This window comes from Polyodon spathula, chromosome 2 (genome assembly GCF_017654505.1).
Source record: "Polyodon spathula isolate WHYD16114869_AA chromosome 2, ASM1765450v1, whole genome shotgun sequence".
Classification (NCBI taxonomy): Eukaryota; Metazoa; Chordata; class Actinopteri; order Acipenseriformes; family Polyodontidae; genus Polyodon; species Polyodon spathula.
Genome location: NC_054535.1, coordinates 7,754,822 through 7,778,234, shown reverse-complemented (window position 1 = coordinate 7,778,234; position 23,413 = coordinate 7,754,822). Strand labels below are relative to the sequence as shown.

Below are 23,413 nucleotides of genomic sequence, written 5' to 3'. Positions count from 1 at the left end.
AACAAGATGTCCAGTCCCTGCTGATGAGAAGCATCCCCACAGCATGATGCTGCCACCACCATACTTCACTGTAGGGATGGTGTGTCTTGAGGCATGGGCAGTGTTAGGTTTGCGCCACACATAGCGCTTTGAGTTTTGGCCAACAAAACCACAAAACCTTTTCCCACATCTCAGCTGGGTCACTCTCATGCTTTCTGGCAAACTCCAGACGTGCTTTCAGATGGTACTTTTTGAGTAACGGCTTCTTTCTTGCCACCCTCCCATACAGGCCAGTGTTATGCAGAGTTCTTGATATGGTTGACTGGTGCACCATTACTCCACTCCCAGCCACTGAACTCTGTAGCTCCTTCAAAGTGATTTTTGGCCTCTCTGTGGCTTCTCTCACAAGTCTCCTTCTTGTTTGAGCGCCGAGTTTTGAGGGAAGGCCTTTTCTTGGCAGTGCCTAGGTGGTGTGATGCAGCTTCCACTTCCTGATTATTGATCCAACTGTGCTCACTGGGATATCCAAACACTTGGATATTACTTTGTACCCTTTCCCTAATCTATGCATTTATATTACTTTATCTCTAACTTCTGTAGAATGCTCTTTGGTCTTCATTTTCCTTCAGATTCACAGCCTTACCAATGATCCTTCAACAGTGGGGTTTTTATCCAGAAAATGTGACAGCAACTTTAATGGTTCACAAGTGGAGTCCAATGGTAAGGTAATTGTGTCCTCGTTAGGGCAATTTCTTTCATCGGTGCAAACTGGGAGCTTCCACAGCACAGGGGTTGAATACTTATGCAAGCAAGATATTTCAGTTTTTTATTTTTCTTAAAAATATTTCCCAACATAAAACCGATGTCACCTTACAATAATTGATTCTGAGTTTCAGTGTTTAAAAATAAAATATCAAACAGAACGAAATTTCAATGTACTATTTGTAATTTGGTAGTATGAGAGAATTGGTCAGAGGTCTGAATACTTTTGCAAGGCGCTGTATGTGTGTATATATATATATATATATATATATATATATATATATATATATATATATATATATATATATATATATATATATATATAAGGCTTGCTTACAAATTTATATAATATGCTACGTTTAAAATCACAGGTATTACTATGTCGATACTATGGCCCTCTTTTGTTCAATAATCACTACAGCATATGAACAAGCCTAAAACACACATTTGCTATTCATGGATACTCTGTGGTAAAATGCCCATTTTATCTTTGTCTCTGTTGTAAGCCAGCAGGTCCTTTGTCCCACCCAATCCTTCTGATTTGCCTTCTGTTTGCTTTTCCAGGATTGACAGGGATGGGATGTCGCAATGGTCAGCCACAAGGGCAGTTTCAGCATTACCCTCAGGCCAGGCTTGGCCACTCCTGCCTTGAAAATGAACGGTCTCTGCAGAGCTGTATCGTTTCCTTTTGGATTTTCTGCACCACAGCTTGAAGCAGCCATGAAGCAGCACGATAGCAGTTATGATCAGGAGGATACTGCTGGTAAACCACACCACTGTAGCCAGGTCTATTGTCCTGCTAGTGAGAACCACAGTGTCCTTGGCCAGCGTGTGAAAGAGGGCACACTGGTCTCTGGAAAGCTGGGACCCCTGGCATGTGACGCAGATGATGTAGTTGGTTGATGGTGTAAGCCTGTGCAGCGTTAGAGAGCTGCTTCCCAGCGGAACCATTTCCTCACGATTAAAATTCTGCCTTGAGAAGCCTGACAAAATGCCGCTCCAGTTCGGGCGATATATAAGCCTGTAGAGATTAGCCGGGCAGGTATAGGGATTGGGTGACCAGGAGACTGAAGCCGAGGTGAATGAGATGTTCTTCATTTCTAGGTTCATCTTCTGCATTTTAAATGTTTTCTAAAACACACACACACATATATTTTTAGACATTGGGCTTGATCATTTTATTTCTCTACAGCAAATAGATGACCAGTCTGTATAAAACTTGCAATAATGTATACTGTACTCTAGATTCTTTTTGCTAAGTGGCATAGCATGCCCCCCTCAGTGTGGTCTTATTGGCCATTCTGTACTGTAGATTATGTCACCACACCAGTATTACACAGTATTGGTTGTATAATTTTGTACTCTGGACTGACAGTTGCAATTAAATTATTAAATTTCCTTTAAATTATTGCCTGGTAAAACAGATCTTTCTCTTGGTTTGTCTCTTTGTAGATTTACTTTCTTCTCCTATTATCTGACTGCTATTCCCACTGTCAGCCTCTTTTTCTAGCACGCTAGTTACTATGGTAACGCAAAGGCTAGCTCATGCAGGCATTATACTTCTCTACGCCTGTAGCTTAGAGTTTAAAAAATCCAACACCTGCAACAAAACAAATGGGATTCTTTTTAATCCAGATGGAAACACTTGATTTTCTTTTGCAAATTATAAAAATTGTTATTAATGCCCTATAGCCTAAACATGCAAAGGTTTGTTGAACGACGACATGAATATTCTACATAAACAATGTGGGGAGATGGTAGATTCTGCCATTCAGGAAACTCAGAAAGTGGATTTGTTTTAACTGGGTGTTACATCAAAAGTCAATGTGCAGTGCATCAATAATAGTTGTAAAAATAGTGCTGACACATAATGAGCAGGTATAAAGTATAGCCATGGACAGTAAAAAAACCTCAAAAAACTTTCCAATTTCAACCCATAAATGCCCCCTTGCCCACCCTTACCCCCCACTGCATTAAGAATAGAAAAACAGCATTGAGGTGTTGAATTATATTTGCACATTTTCATATTCAAGTGCAATCAACATAAATTCAGACATAAATCGATATTTGCCATGTTAAGGTCAATCATTGTATTTATTTGAATTGATATTTGAATTAGGCTATCAAGGAGAGACAAACACCACCGGAAAATAAAACCCTGTATTTTGTATTGCATTGTAAATAATACAGCATGTTCTGAATTGCCATGGGTATTTGCACTGCTGGAGAAAGAGAATACCAAACTAAGGACAAGAGAAAAGAAGATTTAATTAGCGGTTCTTTCTCACCTCCACGATCCGCTGTTCCACAATCCAGTGTTTGTCTCGGCGCTTTAAGAATTCTCTCACACGGGGAGAAACTGCAGATGAAAAATCTAAAATAGGAATGATTCTATGATAGTGCTTGATTCATTTCTCCAGATGAAATATCATGCCACATGCTTTTTTTCCTTTTCAAAAATACTGTACTGTAGCCAGGCACAGCTGGTGTGATGTGGAGGAGAGTATTTCAATATGCAGCACTTTCCCACAGTGACGTCAGCTGCACAGAAATCAGCTCTGTTGAAAGAACAGTGGGGGAAATCTGTGCAATATTGTATACATAGTATTGTATATTTACTCATGTATGCAGATATCAGGGATTTACATTAGAAGAACTGAGAATGTTTTTTTTTTTTTTAATGAGAAGCATGATTCATTTCAGCAGACCCATCATTGATTGATTCCTTATTCATAACAGATATCAGCGATTTTGTTCTTTTTTTCTATAGGGATGAACAAGGCTACAAAAAACTAGTACTTGTAGGATAAATAACATCAGATATATATATATATATATATATATATATATATATATATATATATATATATATATATATATATATATATCAAAAACATGAAAGGTGCAGTGCAACAGAGCAGTCGCCTCTTCCAGGCTGGTCCACGCATATTCCATTCCATTGTATATTTTCTGAAAGAGTGTGACATGTTTACTGTTTTTTTGGGAAAGGACACTGTTCAGCCGAAAGAGCATTGATGGAGACAAATAACAGCTCACCAGCAATGAGGAGACAGTTGTACTGTACTGTTCATGCATCTTCAGAGGTATTTCAAAGTTAGGCACATATCCCTTTTTAGTCCATTTGTTAAGCATTCATGTCAGACGCAGAGGTCTTTACTTGATAGATGATTGACTGTGGTGACAGTTAGGTGTACCACTCAAAGGCGAGTGGACTTGACGCAAGACAAAGCCATTTATCTACAGGTCATAAATGCTGTGGAGCATATTAATGCTTTTTATAAGCAAAAGCAAGTTTTTTTGTCATTATTTTGCACTGCAGATCCACAGCGAGGCCACCAGACCTCTATTGCTGGAGGACAACACAGATCTGGAGGCTCCATTGCAGAACCACAGACGCCTTATCGGCCACAGGGGGCGCTGATGGGCGGTGAGCCGTGGATTCCCCTGCCGACCTAAGCCCTCCCTACCCGGGCAGCGCTCAGCCAATTGTGCGCTGTCCCTAGGAACTCCCGGTCAAGATTGTCTGTGACATAGCCTGGACTCGAAACCTGCGATCCCCAGACTATAGGGCACATCCATGTGGAGAGCCTTTGCTGGATGCACCACTCGGGAGTCCACTAAAAGCTTCTTGTTGTTTTTTTTTTTTTCCATACACGCCAACGTGAAATAAAAACAAGGTATTAAATCTATTTTAATCCAGCCAAGAAAATATATAGTTCTTTGTACTTATTAGAACTGATGCATTCTGTACCACTGGGTCAGCTCCTGGAGTCAAAAAGATCATTTCCAGCCCTTTTGGGATGTTTGTTATAACATATTATCTATATTTATGTTTTTATTATTGATAATTAACCCCATTTCACCCTTATTTACTAACTAAGATTTTGCAGTTTTGAAGTTACAAATATAGTGGCACTCTGCAAAGTTTCATTAATATTTTATGGTCCATTTTAAATAGGGGGCATATACTCTAAACCTGGGCAAACCAAAAAAATAAAAATAAAAAATAAAAATACTGCAAGTCATCTTAAAATGTTGTTCATCTGGTCTTATGTTCTTAAATGAATGTATATATGAAAAAACAGATACCACACCAATGTATTTCTATTCCTGTGATTAACATGCACAGTATTCACAGAGACACTGTCACTGTGAGACAAATATGACACATATATTCCAATGCTCTACAATATTGATGTCATCTTTGCACGTGAATATCAATCTAAATGGTTTTCCTGTTAACAGCAGCTATTCATCAATATGTCAGTGTTGCAAGTATTCAAAAACAGTACGTTCTGTGTTACACCCCCTGCAAGGAAATGGAAGAAGCTCCTTCCTGAAACACACTGAATTCAAGTGCATGACTCATGCCACACATCTTTTCAAAAACACTGGGCTGGCTACCAACCACCTTGACAACCATTACCATCCTCAGCACTGTAAAAGAACAACACTTACCACTCTTCACTGACAAAAGACAAAATATTATTATTATTTTTTTTTTTACCCAAGTATGTCTCTTGTGAAATTTCAGTCATTATTTTCAAAAGCATCTACTGTTCAAATATTATCAAAACAGACCCCATTAAAAGTATGATATACATGTGTCATCACATGATCTTTTTCTTCTGGCAAAATAACTTGATTTCATTTATCCATTTATTATTATCAAGCCATAGAATAGAACATTTATACTTTCAGTCATAAAGAGTTCATTTCTGAAAAAAATGTCACAACGTAGGAATTCAGTATATTGATATTTAATATTAAATATTAATATAGGCAGTATATTTATAAAATTACACTATTATAAATAATAATACAAAAGTTACATTTTTAAAAGTATAAATATGAAGTTTGACATACATAGACAGTCCCATATTTAAAATGGTTCTTTTTGTTGTAATTAAGCATCAATGTCTGTCTCAGCAGTCTTTTACTGGTTCAACAAGGTGTTTTTTAAAATGGCCTTTTAGGTTTGGAGTGCATCTACTGCACAATAATGATCTCTATACAAGGAACCTAGTAGACTGACCAAATCCAAGAGGTTTGTATTACCCTACCTAATTATCACCACTGTTTTACTGATCAGCTCAATACTCGTATTTGATCTTTTTAAACTATTTTTCTTTTGTTTCACCCTTGTAATATAAAATCCATTTTCTTACCAAATTGCCCTTTGAGTGATTTGCTCTTGAACAACGGATCTTGGAAATTTAATTTTTGGTCACTACTTAGAAGAGTCGTGTCTTGGCGAACTGTTATCAGAATGTCAAATGAAATTGATTTTATATGAGTGATTTTAATAGATTAGGTTATGACAAACTATTAGATATTGTATATTAATTCACACTGCCAGAAGATGTTATCTAATTATCATTGATTAGTAGATTGCAAATGGTAGGAAAATAAAAATTTCATGTTGCGCAATTCATTTGAGACACTTGTTCTTTTCATAGCTCTGTAATATGAACAATATCGATATTAAAATGTATATTAGTTTTAGAGAAAATTCATGAAAAATTATGTTCTGGATCAAAATACTAACATTCCAGGTCCTAAAAGTAAATGTGTTTGCATATGAAGAAAAAGAAATGTCAAAGTGCAAGCAAAAATAAATATAGTGCCATATCAGCATATAAACTGTCATTATGTAAGTACTTTTTAAATGTTCTAGTGGCTATCCTTCAGCTGTTCCATTTTCTTGCCAGACATACTTTCATCCTCACACATGATGCATTGGTCATCCATGTTTTCCAATAGATTGTGTTGTTGGTCATCAGGTCCACTCATTGCTACATGATAGCTGCCCTTGTTAGCTATAGAAGGTAGCATCTTCCAGGTAAAGTTAAAGTCTTTGAAGGCTTGCAAGAGAAAAATGCCAATGGTTATGATGCAGAATCCACTGAGGTTGCCAAAGATATCAGCCACACTCATGCTGTTCCATTCTTTGAAAAGAATTACAGAGCAAGCAACCACCACTGTGGTGAAAAACACATAGTACACTGGCGTCACTACTGACGTGTTGAAGGTATCCAGCGCTTTGTTGAGGTAGTTGATCTGGGTGCTAACTGAAATCGCCAATGTCACTAGAAGAATATAGAGCAATGGGTCTTTGTATACTGGCTTTTCTTCAAGTAGCTCTTTGATGGCAAGACCCAGGCCCTTCACAGAAGACACAGAAAAGGCTCCAATCAGAGAGCAGATGGAGATGTAAATCAAGAGGTTGCTTTGTCCCTTTTTTGGAGCAATGGCGCACACCAGCACCAACGAGACTGTGAGTACAACGATGGCAAAAGCTATAAAACCTGTCAATAAAAGTGATGTATAGATTTAATGACCATACTTTTAAGAAAGGTTACTCAACAATACTTCAAACAGAATAATATGGTATGATCCTACTAGAGCTTAAGGTATACAACAGGTTTTTGTTATGTAAGTTTCAGCGTTTACTTGAAATACCAACAGCAAATATTCTGCACACACTCCCATCTTAAAGCAGTTATGTAAGTTATACACTAGTTATATACTGACCGGGGTCTTTCAGTTTGCTTCCCATTTCATCTAAGGTTTTTACTTCCTCTTCTTGTGGAGCGTGGATTAGCATTATTGTTGATCCCAGAAGACTCAGCATGCAGCCCAACTTCCCATGAATATTGAGTTGCTCATCCAAGCAGTAGGAGGAAAGAACTGCACTGTTAAAAATAAACATTATAAAAAATTATAACAATATTTATAAGAGTAGTCTGTTTGAGCTAGCACTACCATAAAAGTCAATACAGCACATAGTACAAGTGATGCGGCGTAAAACAATCCATCAAACATCTATCAGATTATTCTTTGCATTGCTCCCTCTAGTAGAGCAGAGCTCTGCCCTGTATAGATGGCTTCTATTCCCCTACCTGCCTGGTTTATTGTGTTCAGGTGGCTGGGGTTGATTAGAGTAATTAATGATCAATCAGCACCCAGCCACCTGACATAAAAGGAGACCTCAGCTTCCCATTTTGGAGAGGTGGGAGCTGAGCAAGCAAGCAAGCAAGCAAGCAAGCAAGCAAGCGAGCAAGCGAGCAAGCGAGCAAGCAAGCGTTTGCTGTTTTGGGTTTGCTGTTTTTGAATTTTCTGATCCAGTGAAGGCATCACCCAGCCTGGGAACCTTTAATTATGTAAGTTTTGCTTTGTGTTTTTGTGTTTAAATCCCTTTGTTTTGGCCCTTGTGCCCTTTTATTTTGTGCTTATTTATAATAAAAGTATTATTTTTTTGAACTGCATTCTATCTCTGGGTCTCTATCCGCTTGCCAGCCTGTCACACTCTCCTTCAACCCCTTATTGAATAGGTTGTTATTCTGTATTTCTCCTTTTGGTCTTGTGCTGCTGAGAGCCCCTTTAGCTACTTAATGGCCTACAGCAAGTTCATAATGTTGCTGCTTACTGTACATTATTGTACAATAATATTTGGTTAGTCTATTTGTAATGTAATAAGGGATTAACTGCTTCACTTCACTAACTGGCAATGAAATATGATTAGGGCATCTGATTTTTGGTTTTAACTGATAAATGATAACACACCTGATACAAAAAAATATTAATTGGTGTATATTGGTGCATACACTGGAAATGGTTACTCAATTAAACGTGACTTGATCCTTTTCCCCATCAAAAAAACCTAATAACCATGATACAATAATATATATGATATATATCTATATATTGATATATATATATTATATATATATAATATTATATCATTATAGTATATATATATATATATATATGTGTCGAGACTTTTTTAATTCTCTGGTGACGTTTTAATAACCAAGAGAGACAAAACGATAAATATTATAAAAAACAACACTAATACAATGTTTTAACTTAGGAAATTGAATCCTTCGAAATCTTTGGTGAATAATCATGCGTCTTTCATGCGTCTTGGCATGCTCTCCACCAGTCTTTCACATTGATGTTGGGTGACTTTATGCCACTCCTGGCGCAAAAATTCAAGCAGCTCGGCTTTGTTTGATGGCTTGTGACCATCCATCTTCCTCTTGATCACATTCCAGAGGTTTTCAATGGGGTTCAGGTCTAGAGATTGGGCTGGCCATGACAGGGTCTTGATCTGGTGGTCCTCCATCCACACCTTGATTGACCTGGCTGTGTGGCATGGAGCATTGTCCTGCTGGAAAAACCAATCCTCAGAGTTGGGGAACATTGTCAGAGCAGAAGGAAGCAAGTTTTCTTCCAGGACAACCTTGTACTTGGTTTGATTCATGTATCCTTCACAAAGACACATCTGCCCGATTCCAGCCTTGCTGAAGCACCCCCAGATCATCACCGATCCTCCACCACATTTCACAGTGGGTGCGAGACACTGTGGCTTGTAGGCCTCTCCAGGTCTCCGTCTAACCATTAGACGACCAGGTGTTGGGCAAAGCTGAAAATTGGACTCATCAGAGAAGATGACCTTACTCCAGTCCTCTACGGTCCAATCCTTATGGTCTTTTGCAAACCTCAGCCTGGCTCTTCTTTACTTCTCATTGATGAAGGGCTTTTTTCTAGCTTTGCATGACTTCAGCCCTGCCCCTAGGAGCCTGTTTCGAACCGTCCTCGCTGTGCACTTCACCCCAGCTGCATTTGCCATTCTTTTTGTAGGTCACTTGATGTCATCCTACGGTTGCTGAGTGACATTCGAATGAGTTGGCGGTCATCCCGGTCAGTGGAGAGTTGTTTTCGCCCTCTGCCGGTCTGTAGCTTTGTTGTCCCCAATGTGTGCTGCTTGACCTTGTTCTTATGAACCGCCGTCTTTGAAATTTTAAGGATGGAAGCAACCCAATGCTCACTGTATCCCTCTGCCAGTAAAGCCAGAATTGAACCCTTCTTTTCCTCACTCAAAACTTTCCTTTTCAACTCTTTGGGCATGGTCAGTAGTTATTTTTTTTATTCCAATTACTTTTGAGGTACTACTAGCACTGTTTTGCCATCCAGCTGGTCCTATTACAAGAGGATAGTGATGACCACAGGAATGGTTTTTATACTGTTCCTCGTTAAATAAGATTTGGTTCAGGTGATCCCCTAATCAGTACCTCATTCAGTAGAATGAGGTGTGCCTGTGTTGGAATTCAACAGACACTGGAATGGAATGGCTGCCATACATGTAGAGCTGCTGATTTAAGAAAAATTTGCAGTGGTCTCTTAATTTTTTCCAGAGCTGTATATATACACTTTCTGTGCAGTTGGGCAATGTCCCTCCTTCCTACCTTGTATCTCACATTGATTTGTTCTAAATACTTTAAACCCACCCCAACTACTGAGTGGCAGCAAATTCCTATATTTCTATTGGAGAATTGTACCAGCTTGCGAGATTTAAAGAGATTATAATTTAATACGGAGCACTGTTCTTGCTCGTGAGATTTAAAGCTATATTACAGGTCAATAGGGTTGATTTATAGAAGCTCACGAAATTTTAAACAGAATTGCAAATTGTGGCAAAATGTAAAAAAATAAAATAAAATTCCTAAACACACAAAAACCCCAGAAGAATATGCCTGTGATCATAAAGGTTTCGCTGTGGAAGGCAGCACAGGAAAGAATGTGCAAGTACTGTCCAGTTACTATACATATTGTAACAGAAATATGCCCAAGAATTTTGGAAAGTAACTGAAAACAATTTCATACAGTATCTAAAGTGAAAGTCCTGAAAAAAAAATCTACATAGCTTTTTTTTTAAAAAAAGCTAAAAATAAGCACCAAAAAATTAAATGAATATGATCCAATTTAGTGTAACTGTGCATGGCAATGTTATTTGAACCACTCCAATCTATGTGTCTTTATCAACTGTTCTGATTAATAACATGAGACAGGTGAGGGAATTGATTCATCAGTTCAGTGCAGCATTTGCTCTACGTTTGGTGGAAAGGGAAGAGAGCTGTTAATGTTTCAAAACTAATTTCAGGCCATTTTTTTTTTTTTTTTAGGGTGCTAAGTACATACATCTGAATGTTGCCAATTTGTATTCCTACATTTTACCAGCTGTATTGCTAACATCTAACAATGACAGTCCTGACAGCTTGTTAAAAGACAGTGCTATATTTCTCATTAGGCAGACTGTATGTGGATGGGGACACTACTGTGTTTTAAACCCACAGCCTAAGTGATAAGCAAACAAGCATAATTACTTGGCTATGTACTTCTCACATGTCAGCTCTATTTCATTTTCCCTAAACCGCTATGTGCATGCAGCATGTTTCAACAATTCTTTCTGTGTAAAGTAATCACAACATCAGACACTCTGATTAGGAGAGAGCCACCAAAACTTTTCACTGTGAAATCTGCTGTTTCTACATTCCACTTTGAGACATCAAAATGCTCCCCTTTCACACAATGAGTGGATTTTTAATAAAATGTATTGAATTGAACCTGTTATGCCTTTTCAAACTATCTGAACTTCAACTCAGCATTCATATATATGTTCATACCTTATGAGAACGCTCAGTGCACCTAAGGGAGTAACCAGTGTGGCAGGCGCAAAGGCATATGCAGCAAAGTTTGCTGCTTCCCCTACTCCCACTAAAACAAAGAAAAAAAAGAGAAGAATCAATTAATACAAACATATGAAATAATATTTGTCTTTAACAATGAGGGTTTTATGTATCACAATATTTTCCTTTGTATCTAGGTGTTTTCATTTCATTTTCAACTTTTTCAACTTACTTTTGACAGAAAAAAGGGTCCAGCATGGTGTTAGGTGACGAGGCGCTGGTAAACTGAAAAAGGGTAACATATCTGTACCAAAGGATGTCTTTCTCCTTCAACCTTTGTAAATAAAAAACTACTAGCCATGCAAAGTATCAGACTGTTCATTCAAATTAATGTTATGAGAACCTTGTTAGATCCAAACAAATACTGCCCGCTTTTGCATATTTCCATATCCAAACACCTATAAACAAAACATAAAATACATGTAGACTAATAAGCACCCTTGTCTACCCCCTGTAATATATATATAATGAATCCAAATACAAAATATTAGGAAATCAAATCAAAGCACAATGATACATGGGACCCAATATCTTTTAGATGCTGTTCTCTTGTATAATTAAATTACTTTTTCTTTTAATCTAATTGTTTGCACTCTGATATTTCACTAACATTGAGATAAAACATTTCCCTTTGTGTAAGCTCAAAAGTATTACAGCAGGTGCCGTTTTCTGTTGTTTTGACCAATAATAATGAAAAGCCAGGCTGTTCATAGAAACACTTTACTACACCTTATTCACACAGTTATTATCCACAACTTACTGGTAATAAGTCCAGCCCACCACATCCATTCCTTGAGGTAAGCATGGCCACCAAATCCTGAAAAAGAAAAAAAAATCTCAGGATCCCAAAAATCCTTTCAACATCATTGTTGCATTAATCTGTATATTACCTTGTTGGCACGTGCTGGAACACTATTCTACTTAACTTTCTTTCTTTCTTTATTTTATCCCCAAATTTAGATTGTCCAATTATGTTCCCTCACTTAGAAATTCCCCAAACATCTCAGGAGAACAGAAAGGTTCAGATCACACATTCAAGCCAATTCCCTCTTTTGCACCCAGGACTCGAGAGAGGATGCCAGCCAGCTATCGGCACGTAGAGGACAAAGGCCAGTCCTGCAGGTGTTCGGCTGAGCTCACCAGATGCCTGGCCAATTTTGCCTCCCTATCCTCTGTAATCACATTGTAAATCTTGTGTAAGAACAAGTAATCCAGGGGCAAATGAATCTCCGTATCATGCCAAGTAGAGAAAGACACAGAGCTACATCAGTGATTCCCCCACGACTTTCAAAAACACATTAAAAGTACAGGATTTATGAGGAATTTTATTATACAAAGGGCCTGCATTAAAACAAATAAATTCATGATCCAAACATCACTATTTGTTGCTGCAAATTTCTTCATTTCAGAAGGTGTCTTTTTATGATACTATAGCACATTTTGGTGGCAATGACTTATGCTTTATTAAGGTTGTGCCCTACAGTATAACCACCAAAACTGTCTACGTCACATCCTGCTTACAAAGGGGTGTCAAACTGAGACTTCAAACCCCTGCTCAAAGATCCTGAGAGGAAACTTTCTTAAATCAGCCACTGCATGTTTACAGTGCTATCTACCTCCACAATCTACATGCACTTCTAACCATGGTTAGTTTTCTTCCTTTCTAAGAGTAGAAATATTATTGCAATTGCTTATATGTTGATCTAAAATGATCAGTAGAGCAAGTTCACTTGCATGAGGAAGTGAATCACTGTAAAGCACAGAAAACAAAAACATGTTTTTTACATAACCTTCATTTGTATGAACACTATGCCCTGGGCAGCACTTTACATACTAGTAAATAAGGGAGACAGGTTACTGTGAACCTACAGCTTACATGCAACAAAAACACAGGTTATTCTTTTATCCAGTACTAAAGTCTAAGTACAGACATACTTTTTATAGTATTGGTTAAATGGTAAATCATATTATAATCTCCCAACTAGGGACTTAATAGCAATTTCACATCTGACTGACTTTAAAGGTGGGTGTAATCTTATTTTTAGATTGTCTTGCACTTCCTTGGTGACTTCAGCTGGACAGTAAACGTGTCCCCATCCTTATAGGACCTTTATCCCTGTCAGTAACCAACCAGCTGCTTCCCCTAGTGACGGACATGCTTTTGCAGCCAACCAGATGCATTGACCCCCCAAAAAAATACTTCTGGGGTGAAATGACCTAGGAAGTGAAGCAATACCAGACTTCCTGTAACGCAGTCAAGAAAACTGAGACCTTTTTCAAACATACTATAGTACTAGATGTTGTGTTTTAAAATGAAATAAACTCTGCACTATTAAAAACTGCACATTTTACATATATTGAGTGAGTGAATGTGTATACGTGAGATTAAATCAGCATCTTTGACAAAAGGAATAATGCACAATGCTGACAAATACAGGTGCAGTTTCAATTAAAGTAGTTAGTTACTATGGCAGCACAGCCCTCCTTAAAGGCAGCCCTGGCAAACATACACCAAGTGTATCTCATTAATACTTATCTCTTTAATTTCTCTAGCATACACAGGGATAAAAATATCAGATGACTAAGCATTTTATTATTTCCCTTCAGTCTGCCAAACCAAGACTTTGACTGGACTCGCCCCTGACATTCGAAATGCACAGTGGTGCAAACTGCATGAAAATTGACATTGAAACTGTTGAAACTGACATTCCTACTGAAACTGTTCAGGGCAGGATACCAAACATGATGTGCAAACATGGCTCTCAGATATTATTTGAACTTTTATTGAAATTAGAGGATATTCCCTGTATATCAGTTGAAGCACTGTTTCAATTGTCCGTATCTAGCTGAACCTAGCAACTACAGGCCAAAAAATTGGTTGTTAGCTGCAATGGACTGTCAATTATGTGTTATTTCAACCTAGCTGATTATTAAAGAGGAGATAATTGTAAAAAGAATGGGAAAAAGAGTTCCTCATAATACAAAAATGCGTACGAGCGCTAATGCTGACTGTGTAACAAAAGTTGCAATTACGTTAATATCCACAGAAAACCAAAAGCTCTAATAATTAACACAAATATATATATATATATATATATATATATATATATATATATATATATATATATATATATATATATATAGTCTGATGTTATTTATCCTATAAGTACTAGTTTTTTGTAGCCTTGTTCATCCCTATAGAAAAAAAGAACAAAATCGCTGATATCTGTTATGAATAAGGAATCAATCAATGATGGGTCTGCTGAAATGAATCATGCTTATCATTAAAAAAAAAAAAACATTCTCAGTTCTTCTAATGTAAATCCCTGATATCTGCATACATGAGTAAATATACAATACTATGTATACAATATTGCACAGATTTCCCCCACTGTTCTTTCAACAGAGCTGATTTCTGTGCAGCTGACGTCACTGTGGGAAAGTGCTGCATATTGAAATATTCTCCTCCACATCACACCAGCTGTGCCTGGCTACAGTACAGTATTTTTGAGAAGGAAAAAAAGCATGTGGCATGATATTTCATCTGGAGAAATGAATCACACACAGTACCTTGCAAAAGTATTCAGACCCCGGACCAATTCTCTCATATTACTGAATTACAAATGGTACATTGAAATTTTGTTATGTTTGATTTTTTTTTTTAAAACACTGAAACTCAAAATAAATTATTGTAAGGTGATATTGGTTTTATGTTGGGAAATATTTTTAAGAAAAATAAAAAACTGAACTATCTTGCTTGCATAAGTATTCAACCCCTGTGCTGTGGAAGCTCCCAGTTTGCACCAGTGAAAAATTACCTTACCATTGGCCTCCACCTGTGAACCATTAAAGTTGCTGTCACATTTTCTGGATAAAAAACCCCCTGTTGAAGGATCACTGGTAAGGCTGTGAATCTGAAGGAAAATGAAGACCAAAGAGCATTCTACAGAAGTTAGAGATAAAGTAATATAAATGCATAGATTAGGGAAAGGGTACAAAATAATATCCAAGTGTTTGGATATCCCAGTGAGCACAGTTGGATCAATAATCAGGAAGTGGAAGCTGCATCACACCACCCAGGCACTGCCAAGAAAAGGCCGTCCCTCAAAACTCAGCGCTCAAACAAGGAGACTTGTGAGAGAAGCCACAGAGAGGCCAACAATCACTTTGAAGGAGCTACAGAGTTCAGTGGCTGGGAGTTTAGTAATGGTGCACCAGTCAACCATATCAAGAGCTCTGCATAACACTGGCCTGTATGGGAGGGTGGCAAGAAAGAAGCCGTTACTCAAAAAGTACCATCTGAAAGTACATCTGGAGTTTGCCAGAAAGCATGAGAGTGACCCAGCTGCGATGTGGGAAAAGGTTTTGTGGTCAGATGAGACCAAGATAGAGCTTTTTGGCCAAAACTCAAAGCGCTATGTGTGGCACAAACCTAACACTGCCCATGCCTCAAGACACACCATCCCTACAGTGAAGTATGGTGGTGGCAGCATCATGCTGTGGGGATGCTTCTCATCAGCAGGGACTGGGCATCTTGTTACAATTGATGAAAGAATGGATGGAGCAAAATACAGGAAAATACTGCAAGAGAATCTGCTTCAGTCCACTAAAAAAATGAAGATTGGGAGGAAATTCACCTTTCAGTAGGACAGTGATCCCAAGCACAAGGCCAAAGCAACATTGGAGTGGCTCAAGAACAAAAAGGTGAATGTCCTACAGTGGCCCAGTCAAAGTCCTGATCTCAATCCCATTGAGAATCTGTGGCACTATTTGAAAATTGCGGTCCACAAGCGTCGTCCAACCAACCTGAACAACCTGGAGCAAATCTGCCAACAAGAATGGGCCAAACTCACTCCGACACTGTGTGCAAAGCTGGTACATGCTAACCCCAAAAGACTTAAAGCTGTTATTGCAGCGAAAGGGGGCTCTACCAAAATTAATGTGTGGGGGTTGAATACTTATGCAAGCAAGATATTTCAGTTTTTTATTTTTCTTAAAAATATTTCCCAACATAAAACCAATGTCACCTTACAATAATTGATTTTGAGTTTCAGTGTTTTAAAAAAAAAAATATCAAACAGAACGAAATTTCAATGTACCATTTGTAATTCAGTAATATGAGAGAATTGGTCAGGGGTCTGAATACTTTTGCAAGGCACTGTATATATATATATATATATATATATATATATATATATATATATATATATATATATATATATATAGTTTTTAAACATGATTAGATTTCCGTTCAAGTACAAGTATTTTTGTTAGAACAGTTAGTAGGCATGGCAAATAACGATCTTAGGATAAACAATAGGGAATTATACAGAACACACATGATGAGATATTAAACAGAAATGCAGATGATTAAAATATCGCCTTTAATAAATCAGGAATGCTTACCTGCTCTAGTTGTTCCCTTTTTAGCCAATTGCAGTAGGCCCTTCTTCTTGAGTATAAAGCTGCAGCCAATGAAAAGACTTGAGCTCACTGCTAGGACCAAGCCAATGTAGATGTTGTACTTATCACAGGCTAGCAATGATTGGTCCAGGTTGCTTCCATTTGAAATGCTTGTTTCCTTCAGGACTGATACATTGGTGATTTTACAGAGGGCCTGTGCAGATGAGGCTGGGCAGACAACAGATAAAACAGCTCCTGTGAATAAAAAAATAAATACAATTAAACACCAAGAACAGTACTGAAAATATACAAAGTACAGAGAACAATGTTTGGAAAGAGAGTGTTACTTATAATCTATTACAGCAGTAATACAGATTTCTCACTGTTCCCCTCCTTCACTCCACAAATTGAATAATCAACGGGGGAGTTTCCATCTGTTTTCTAAATTTTCTTCGAGACATTGTCCTCAAGCCAAATGAAAAATGACCCTATACATTTCGGGCTTCCACTGTCTCAGTTTATTTTATCGAGAAGACTCTCTTTTCACCATTTGTCATGCAAATGAAGGGTAAAGAAGGAGATCAATATGCAAATTAGCCATGCGTAGCGTTCTACTAATGTTTTCGCAGACAGCTCTGGAAAATGTGGTTTCCATTAACAGACAACAGGTACACCAGAGAATCTCACCTAGAAATCCATAGTTGTCAGGTGACATCTTGTTTGACTGAGACTCTAAAGCACGGTGTTAAGATTATGACTGATTGTTTAATAATGTGTTTTACTGCTCTTTCCCAGACGGTTTTTCAAATGTCCTTTGGTGGAGTGGCATATAGTTAGTAGTGAATTCAATATTTCAACTACTTATTAATTAAAGAAAAAATTAAATAATTAACCTGGAGGTACATAATGAAACTGTCCAACTCAGCTATTGCAGATCACCATGGCTGAAAACTGGCAGAGACGTAGGATTATAGAGATCTGTGCCAGACACCGTCCACTTATGCTCCCAAGGCTGTTTGGATTTGGAGCAGTGGACATTTTCATGTGAAATGCGGGTTTCCATGTGAAAATGGGTGTGGATTTCCTGTGTTTTACATCATGCTCACGAGTAAATAAGATTTACCCTGTCACTCTCTGTGGCCATTATTTTCAGCCACAAACCTGACCCTCTCGAGCTGCCTCCCAAATGTGTACGTGCATCGCCACTTCACGTGTAAATAACCAATGTGCACACGCATCACCACTTCACATGTAAATAACCAACATGTACATGCATCACCACTTCACATGTAAATAACCAATGTCCACACGCATCACCACTTCACATGTAAATAACCAACGTGCACGCACAGCACCACTTCAAGTGTAAATAACCAACGTGTACGCGCATCACCATTTCACGTGTAAATAACCACACATGGAAACTGCCCCATTGCCTCTTTTGGATGGCCGTCTGCAATAGAAACCAAAACACAGGGAAGGTATCCTTAACTTTTGTGCATTGGGTGGTTTTGGGAACATTTTCAATATAATTGTTTTCTTTGTTTTCAGTTTAACACACAGTTTCATATTTAGGTTATTGTATTTATTTGTGTGTGGTGGTGACGCCACCAAAACAACTTTTAAATGCTCTCGCAGCAGGCTACTAACATAATACATAATACCCTTTGCAATTAGAGTTTTATGTAAATACAAGAATACTAGAATAACCTTAACATCTACCCACAATCTCCTTTTGTTAGAGGAATAATGGTTGCCATAGGAATGTATCTAACTTAGCCCATACATTATCTTGAATTTGTGGAACGTGTTTAGCTTACAGTTACCAATGGTTACACCAGTCACCTAGCAACAGTGACTCCCTGAACAAGTCCTTGGAGACATCTTATGAAAATATTATTCTAACTACATCACTTAACTGAAAGCTTAATTAAAAACATTTTACAGGAGGTAAAAAATGAATTCAACACGCCTTTTGTTACAGTACCGCATGCTATCAGATTGTTGACACGTACAATAATGTATTACCTTTTGAAAATGTATGAACATTCCTTAAATATTCTACAAGATAAACCATTCTGCAGTAATGTGTTGTCAACTTTAAAAAGTAACATGTCTACTAAAATGACATTTTCTTCTATTATTATATGCAACTGCTGACACCACCTGAATATAATAAACTCATCAAATTTCTAATGTCTGTTTCAATTTTATCATAGTTTAGATTTCTTACAGGTTTTGACACATTAGTCTATGGTAGTCAATTAGTTTGGAGAGTTATCTGACTGCACTGTGCTGGACCTTAGTGGTGAGCACATGGCATGGATAATAAGAGGTTGGTTAATCAGGACTGCCAGTTGTTCCTAAAATTAGCTGATAGTGAGGATTAAGTATAGGACAGGTGGGTAATTTCAGAAGTGAGGTGGTATTTCATAAAGTAAAATAAAGTGGAAACAGCATACCTCATCCCTGCAAGCACTGAATTGATCTTGCACAGAACAATCTGCAGGGCAGTTTCTTGCATGAGTACAGCAAACAGTAAGCTAGGTTCTAAAAATATAACTCTCAGTTTTTATTTTCCAGTTAGTTTTAATGCAACAAAACATTTCTTAAGGTTGTTAAGAGACTGTAGCCTATGAAATAATTATATAGATTTTCCCTGCCATACATATCGATCCAATAAAAAACTGTTTAGCAAACCCTTTTTCAGATATTTTAAAACACGATATCTGATCCAGCAATGGGTTTACTAATCTTATTTTTGGATTGTCTTGCACTTCCTTGGTGATTTCAGCTGGACAGTAAACGTGTCCCCACCCTTATAGGACCTTTATCCCTGTCAGTAACCAATTAGCTGCTTCCCCTAGTGACGGACATGCTTTTGCAGCCAACCAGATGCATTAACCCCCCCCAAAAAAAATACTTCTGGGGTGAAATGACCTAGGAAGTGAATCAATACCAGACTTCCTGTAAAGCAAGTCAAGAAAACTGAGAACTTTTTTTAAACATATTATAGTACTAGATGTTGTGTTTTAAAATGAAATAAACTCTGCACTATTAAAAACTGCACATTTGACATATATAGAGTGAATGAATGTGTATACGTGAGATCAAATCAGCATCTTTGACAAAAGGAATAATGCACAATGCTGACTTAAATACAGGTGCAGTTTCAATTAAAGTAATTAGTTACCATGGCAGCACAACCCTCCTTAAAGTTGTTTTTATATAGCATTTTTCATGCAGAGCCCCCCAGGGTAGTTTAAAATAAAAACTCAAAAAAAAAAAAATTTTGACCTATCAATCCAGCTCAAAAATAAGCTAACTCAAGCAAATATGTTTCAAAATTTGGTTTAAAAGGCTTGACTGTGCCAGCATTCCTGATATGACTTGCGGCAGAGTTCAAAATATATCAGGTTGGGAGTCTATGAGTGGCTTACCCGGTAAAAGCTCGGGTGGACCCTGCAAGACTGGCCTTTGTCCTCCAGAGGTCAGAAGCTCACTGACATCCTGAGTATGGCATTACTCCAAAGCACATAAGCTTGATTTTTATAAAGGTCGAAGTTTAAACAATATGGGGAAAAGGGGTTTGGGGCAAACAAAATGCCAAAATTAGCTTCATATTGCAGCATATAATGGGTAACTTATCAGAAGTTGCTAAGTGGAGGAAATCAAAAGGATGAGCTTTGCCCTCCAGCACCCAGGTTGAACAGTAACTTTATTAGAACCGGAACTAAGGTGCGGGGGGGACTATATTTCTTCAATATAGGCCCATTTTGGCATAACAGTCGATGGGTGTCTCTTATCTCAACCTTTCCCTTCAACCTCCTCCATCCAATTTAAAGATCCCGATCTACCTCAAACTCTACTGACATATGTGATCCCAACCCAAAAACACGTCACCTCTCTAACAATCCCCATACTCAACAGTCAAGTCAGTCATGACAGTCAAGCCTAACAACCTAGTCAGACTTGACTGTCATGTTAGCCAAAAATAGCTGACTCACCACAGGTGTGGCTACGGCGACGCCGTTTCAACCACATGTACTAATTTTAGTAGACCGCACCCTACATACACTTACACAACACAGGTAAAAGTACTTCAACACTGTAAAAAAAAAAAAAAAGAACATAAACCTGGTGTTCAAACAGGGACAAGACAAGTTAGTGTAAAATCAAAAACGCAAGTTCACACAAAGCCTTCGCCCTGTTACACAAATATCTACCACCATTAAGTGTGAAGCTTTGCAGCCTTTGTCATACACCTATGTTTGTACTTTTGGCATGAATTTATGTGACACAGCAAATCTTAGTGCAGGTCACAATCCACATGCATACAGCATGCGAATATGAGTATTAAGATCACATGCTTGACAAGGTTGTCTATTACTCATTTTTTTAATTTACTAATCAAAAATGCAATTCGCCAAAACGTGCCGAGTGGCTAACGTATGGGACACCAGAGAGCTACAGCCATGCTGCCCAGCACAACTAGCAACACTGGAAGTGTGTTTGTAATATTATATTGACAATATTAGAACTCAAATTATGTCTTCACCCACTGTTACCCCTTTGGGTCTGAATTAGTTACCAAAATAAAACCTACCACTGTAGGTCTGATGCTGGCTCGGTTACTGCTGGTGTCCCTCAGGGCTAGTTTATATTGCTATGCTGAAGACACACAAATCTACTTACAGACTAAACCTGATACTGCTTTGGCTGTTTCTGTACTTAATAACTGCAGTTTTCTGCAATTAGCAAGAGAGAGGTCATGCTATTGGGTTCTCTGAACCAGCTGCGTAAAGTTGGTAGTTTTAGTTTAGTCATTGATGGGCTACAGATGAGTTACAATTCAAGGCGTTAAATTTGATTCTGCGTTGTCTTTTGAGGCCCACATTAGAAATATCTGTAGAGTATCTTTTTTCATCTACGAAATATTCAATATTTGATGCGGAGAAACTGATACATGCCTTCATTTAATTGAGAATTGACTACTGAATGCCTTGTTTGCGGTTGTTTCTACTAATGCTCTTAATAGGCTGCAATACATTCTAAATTCTGCTGCTCGAGTTTTAACAAGAAAAAGACAGCATAACCACATAACACCAGTTTTAGCATCTCTGCACTGGTTACCAGTTAAATACATTATTATTATTATTATTATTATTATTATTATTATTATTTATTTATTTATTTATTTATTTATTTGCAGACTTCCTTACCCAATGCGACTTACAGTACCCAGTGGTACTTACAGTACAAAAAAATACAAGAATTACAGTACAATTAAGAGCAAGATACAAAATAAAATGACTTCAGTCCTAATAAGAGCAAATATAAAGTGCAGTGTGATTTGATATCAGGGCAGTTCAAGAGCAGATAACAGTGTTGATAATTACACCAGGGTTAGATACGAGTGCAAGTGAAATACAAAGTACTACAGATCGGGCTTAAGTGCAGGACTGAATACAGTAAAATAGGGAGCAGATAAGTGCTAGTTAAAGTGCATTAAAGGCAGAGTGCTATATAGAATTGACTTTAGGATCTTGCTGCTGGCCTTCAAGGCCTTGAATAGCCGGGGTCCATCATACATCACGGATCTGCTTTGCTGCTACATTCCTCAACGCAACCTGTGGTCAGGTTAAAAAAGATCTCCTTTCCGTGCCAAATAATTACGAACTATGGAAGACTGTGTGTTTTGTTCTTTGGTCCCTCCTCTCTGGAACTCCCTTACAAAGTCTATTAGGGACTCAGAGTCTATGTCTGTTTGAATCACACCTCAAGACCCATTTGTATACATTGGCTTACTGCACTGCATAGTCTTTTATTGTATTATTTTATGTATATTTACGTATTTTTATGTATTTAAAAAAAAAAAAAAAAAAATATGTAAAGCACGTTGAAATTTTTTTTAATTAAAGGTACTATACAAAATAAATAAATCAATAAATATATTATTATTATTATTATTATTATTATTATTATTATTATTATTATTATTATTATTATTATTATACGGATGGGTAGAAAAAATTTCTGATATTAAAGCACTAACCTTTTGGTGTACAAAACCATAAAAGTGTCAAACTCCAAACTTTGACTTTGCTAAGTACGACCAGTGTACTAGGTTATATTAGTATAATCATTTCGGTTATAAGTTCAATAACATGCAATGTCTTGATTATTAATAATATTATAATAATAGTATTAATATATTAATTAAATTATTATATATATTCTTTTGTTTTTGTTTACCCCATCCTTTGGGATAAATGGTTTAATAGTATAAAAGATAATTACCAATAACACGTTACATAACTCAATTAAAACAAACACCTACCCTGTGTGCATTGTTGATGAGCCTGGACCACCAGAGGGTCTCCCATTTTATTTACTTATTTTTTTTTTACTTTCCAAGTTGTTCTCCAACGTCAAATTTGTGAGTTTTACTTAAAAGTTGCAATTGTTAGATCTCTTTCTACAACTTAATTCCTTCGCTGACGTGATGTACATCAATAAGGAAAGTGCAATATAAATACTGACTCGAACAACCATAAGATTTCGTGACGATTTATATATATTATATTATATATATATATATATTATATATATATTATATATATATATATATATATATATATATTTATATATATTTATATATATCTATATATATAATATAATTATATTAGAATATATTATATCTGTACTTTTTTTTT

The 23,413-nt window shown here is 37.2% G+C and overlaps 1 protein-coding gene across 2 annotated transcripts; it reads right to left on the bottom strand.

The window, feature by feature from the left end:
* Window positions 1-1,141: 1,141 nt before the first annotated feature.
* On the bottom strand, window positions 1,142-23,242 carry LOC121329688 (magnesium transporter NIPA3-like). 2 transcript variants are annotated; one of them, XM_041275393.1, is made up of 7 exons: window positions 23,038-23,242; window positions 16,701-16,952; window positions 12,055-12,111; window positions 11,232-11,322; window positions 7,297-7,457; window positions 3,030-3,115; window positions 1,142-1,872 (listed from the first exon to the last, which is right to left on the bottom strand). In XM_041275393.1, the coding sequence occupies exons 1-7, from the start codon at window positions 23,081-23,083 to the stop codon at window positions 1,192-1,194; spliced, it is 1,374 nt and encodes a 457-aa protein (XP_041131327.1). In that variant the 5' UTR covers window positions 23,084-23,242; the 3' UTR covers window positions 1,142-1,191. The 2 variants fall into 2 exon arrangements, with proteins under 2 accessions (XP_041131327.1, XP_041131330.1); XM_041275396.1 differs by lacking the exons at window positions 1,142-1,872; window positions 3,030-3,115 and adding an exon at window positions 5,550-7,070.
* Window positions 23,243-23,413: the final 171 nt, after the last annotated feature.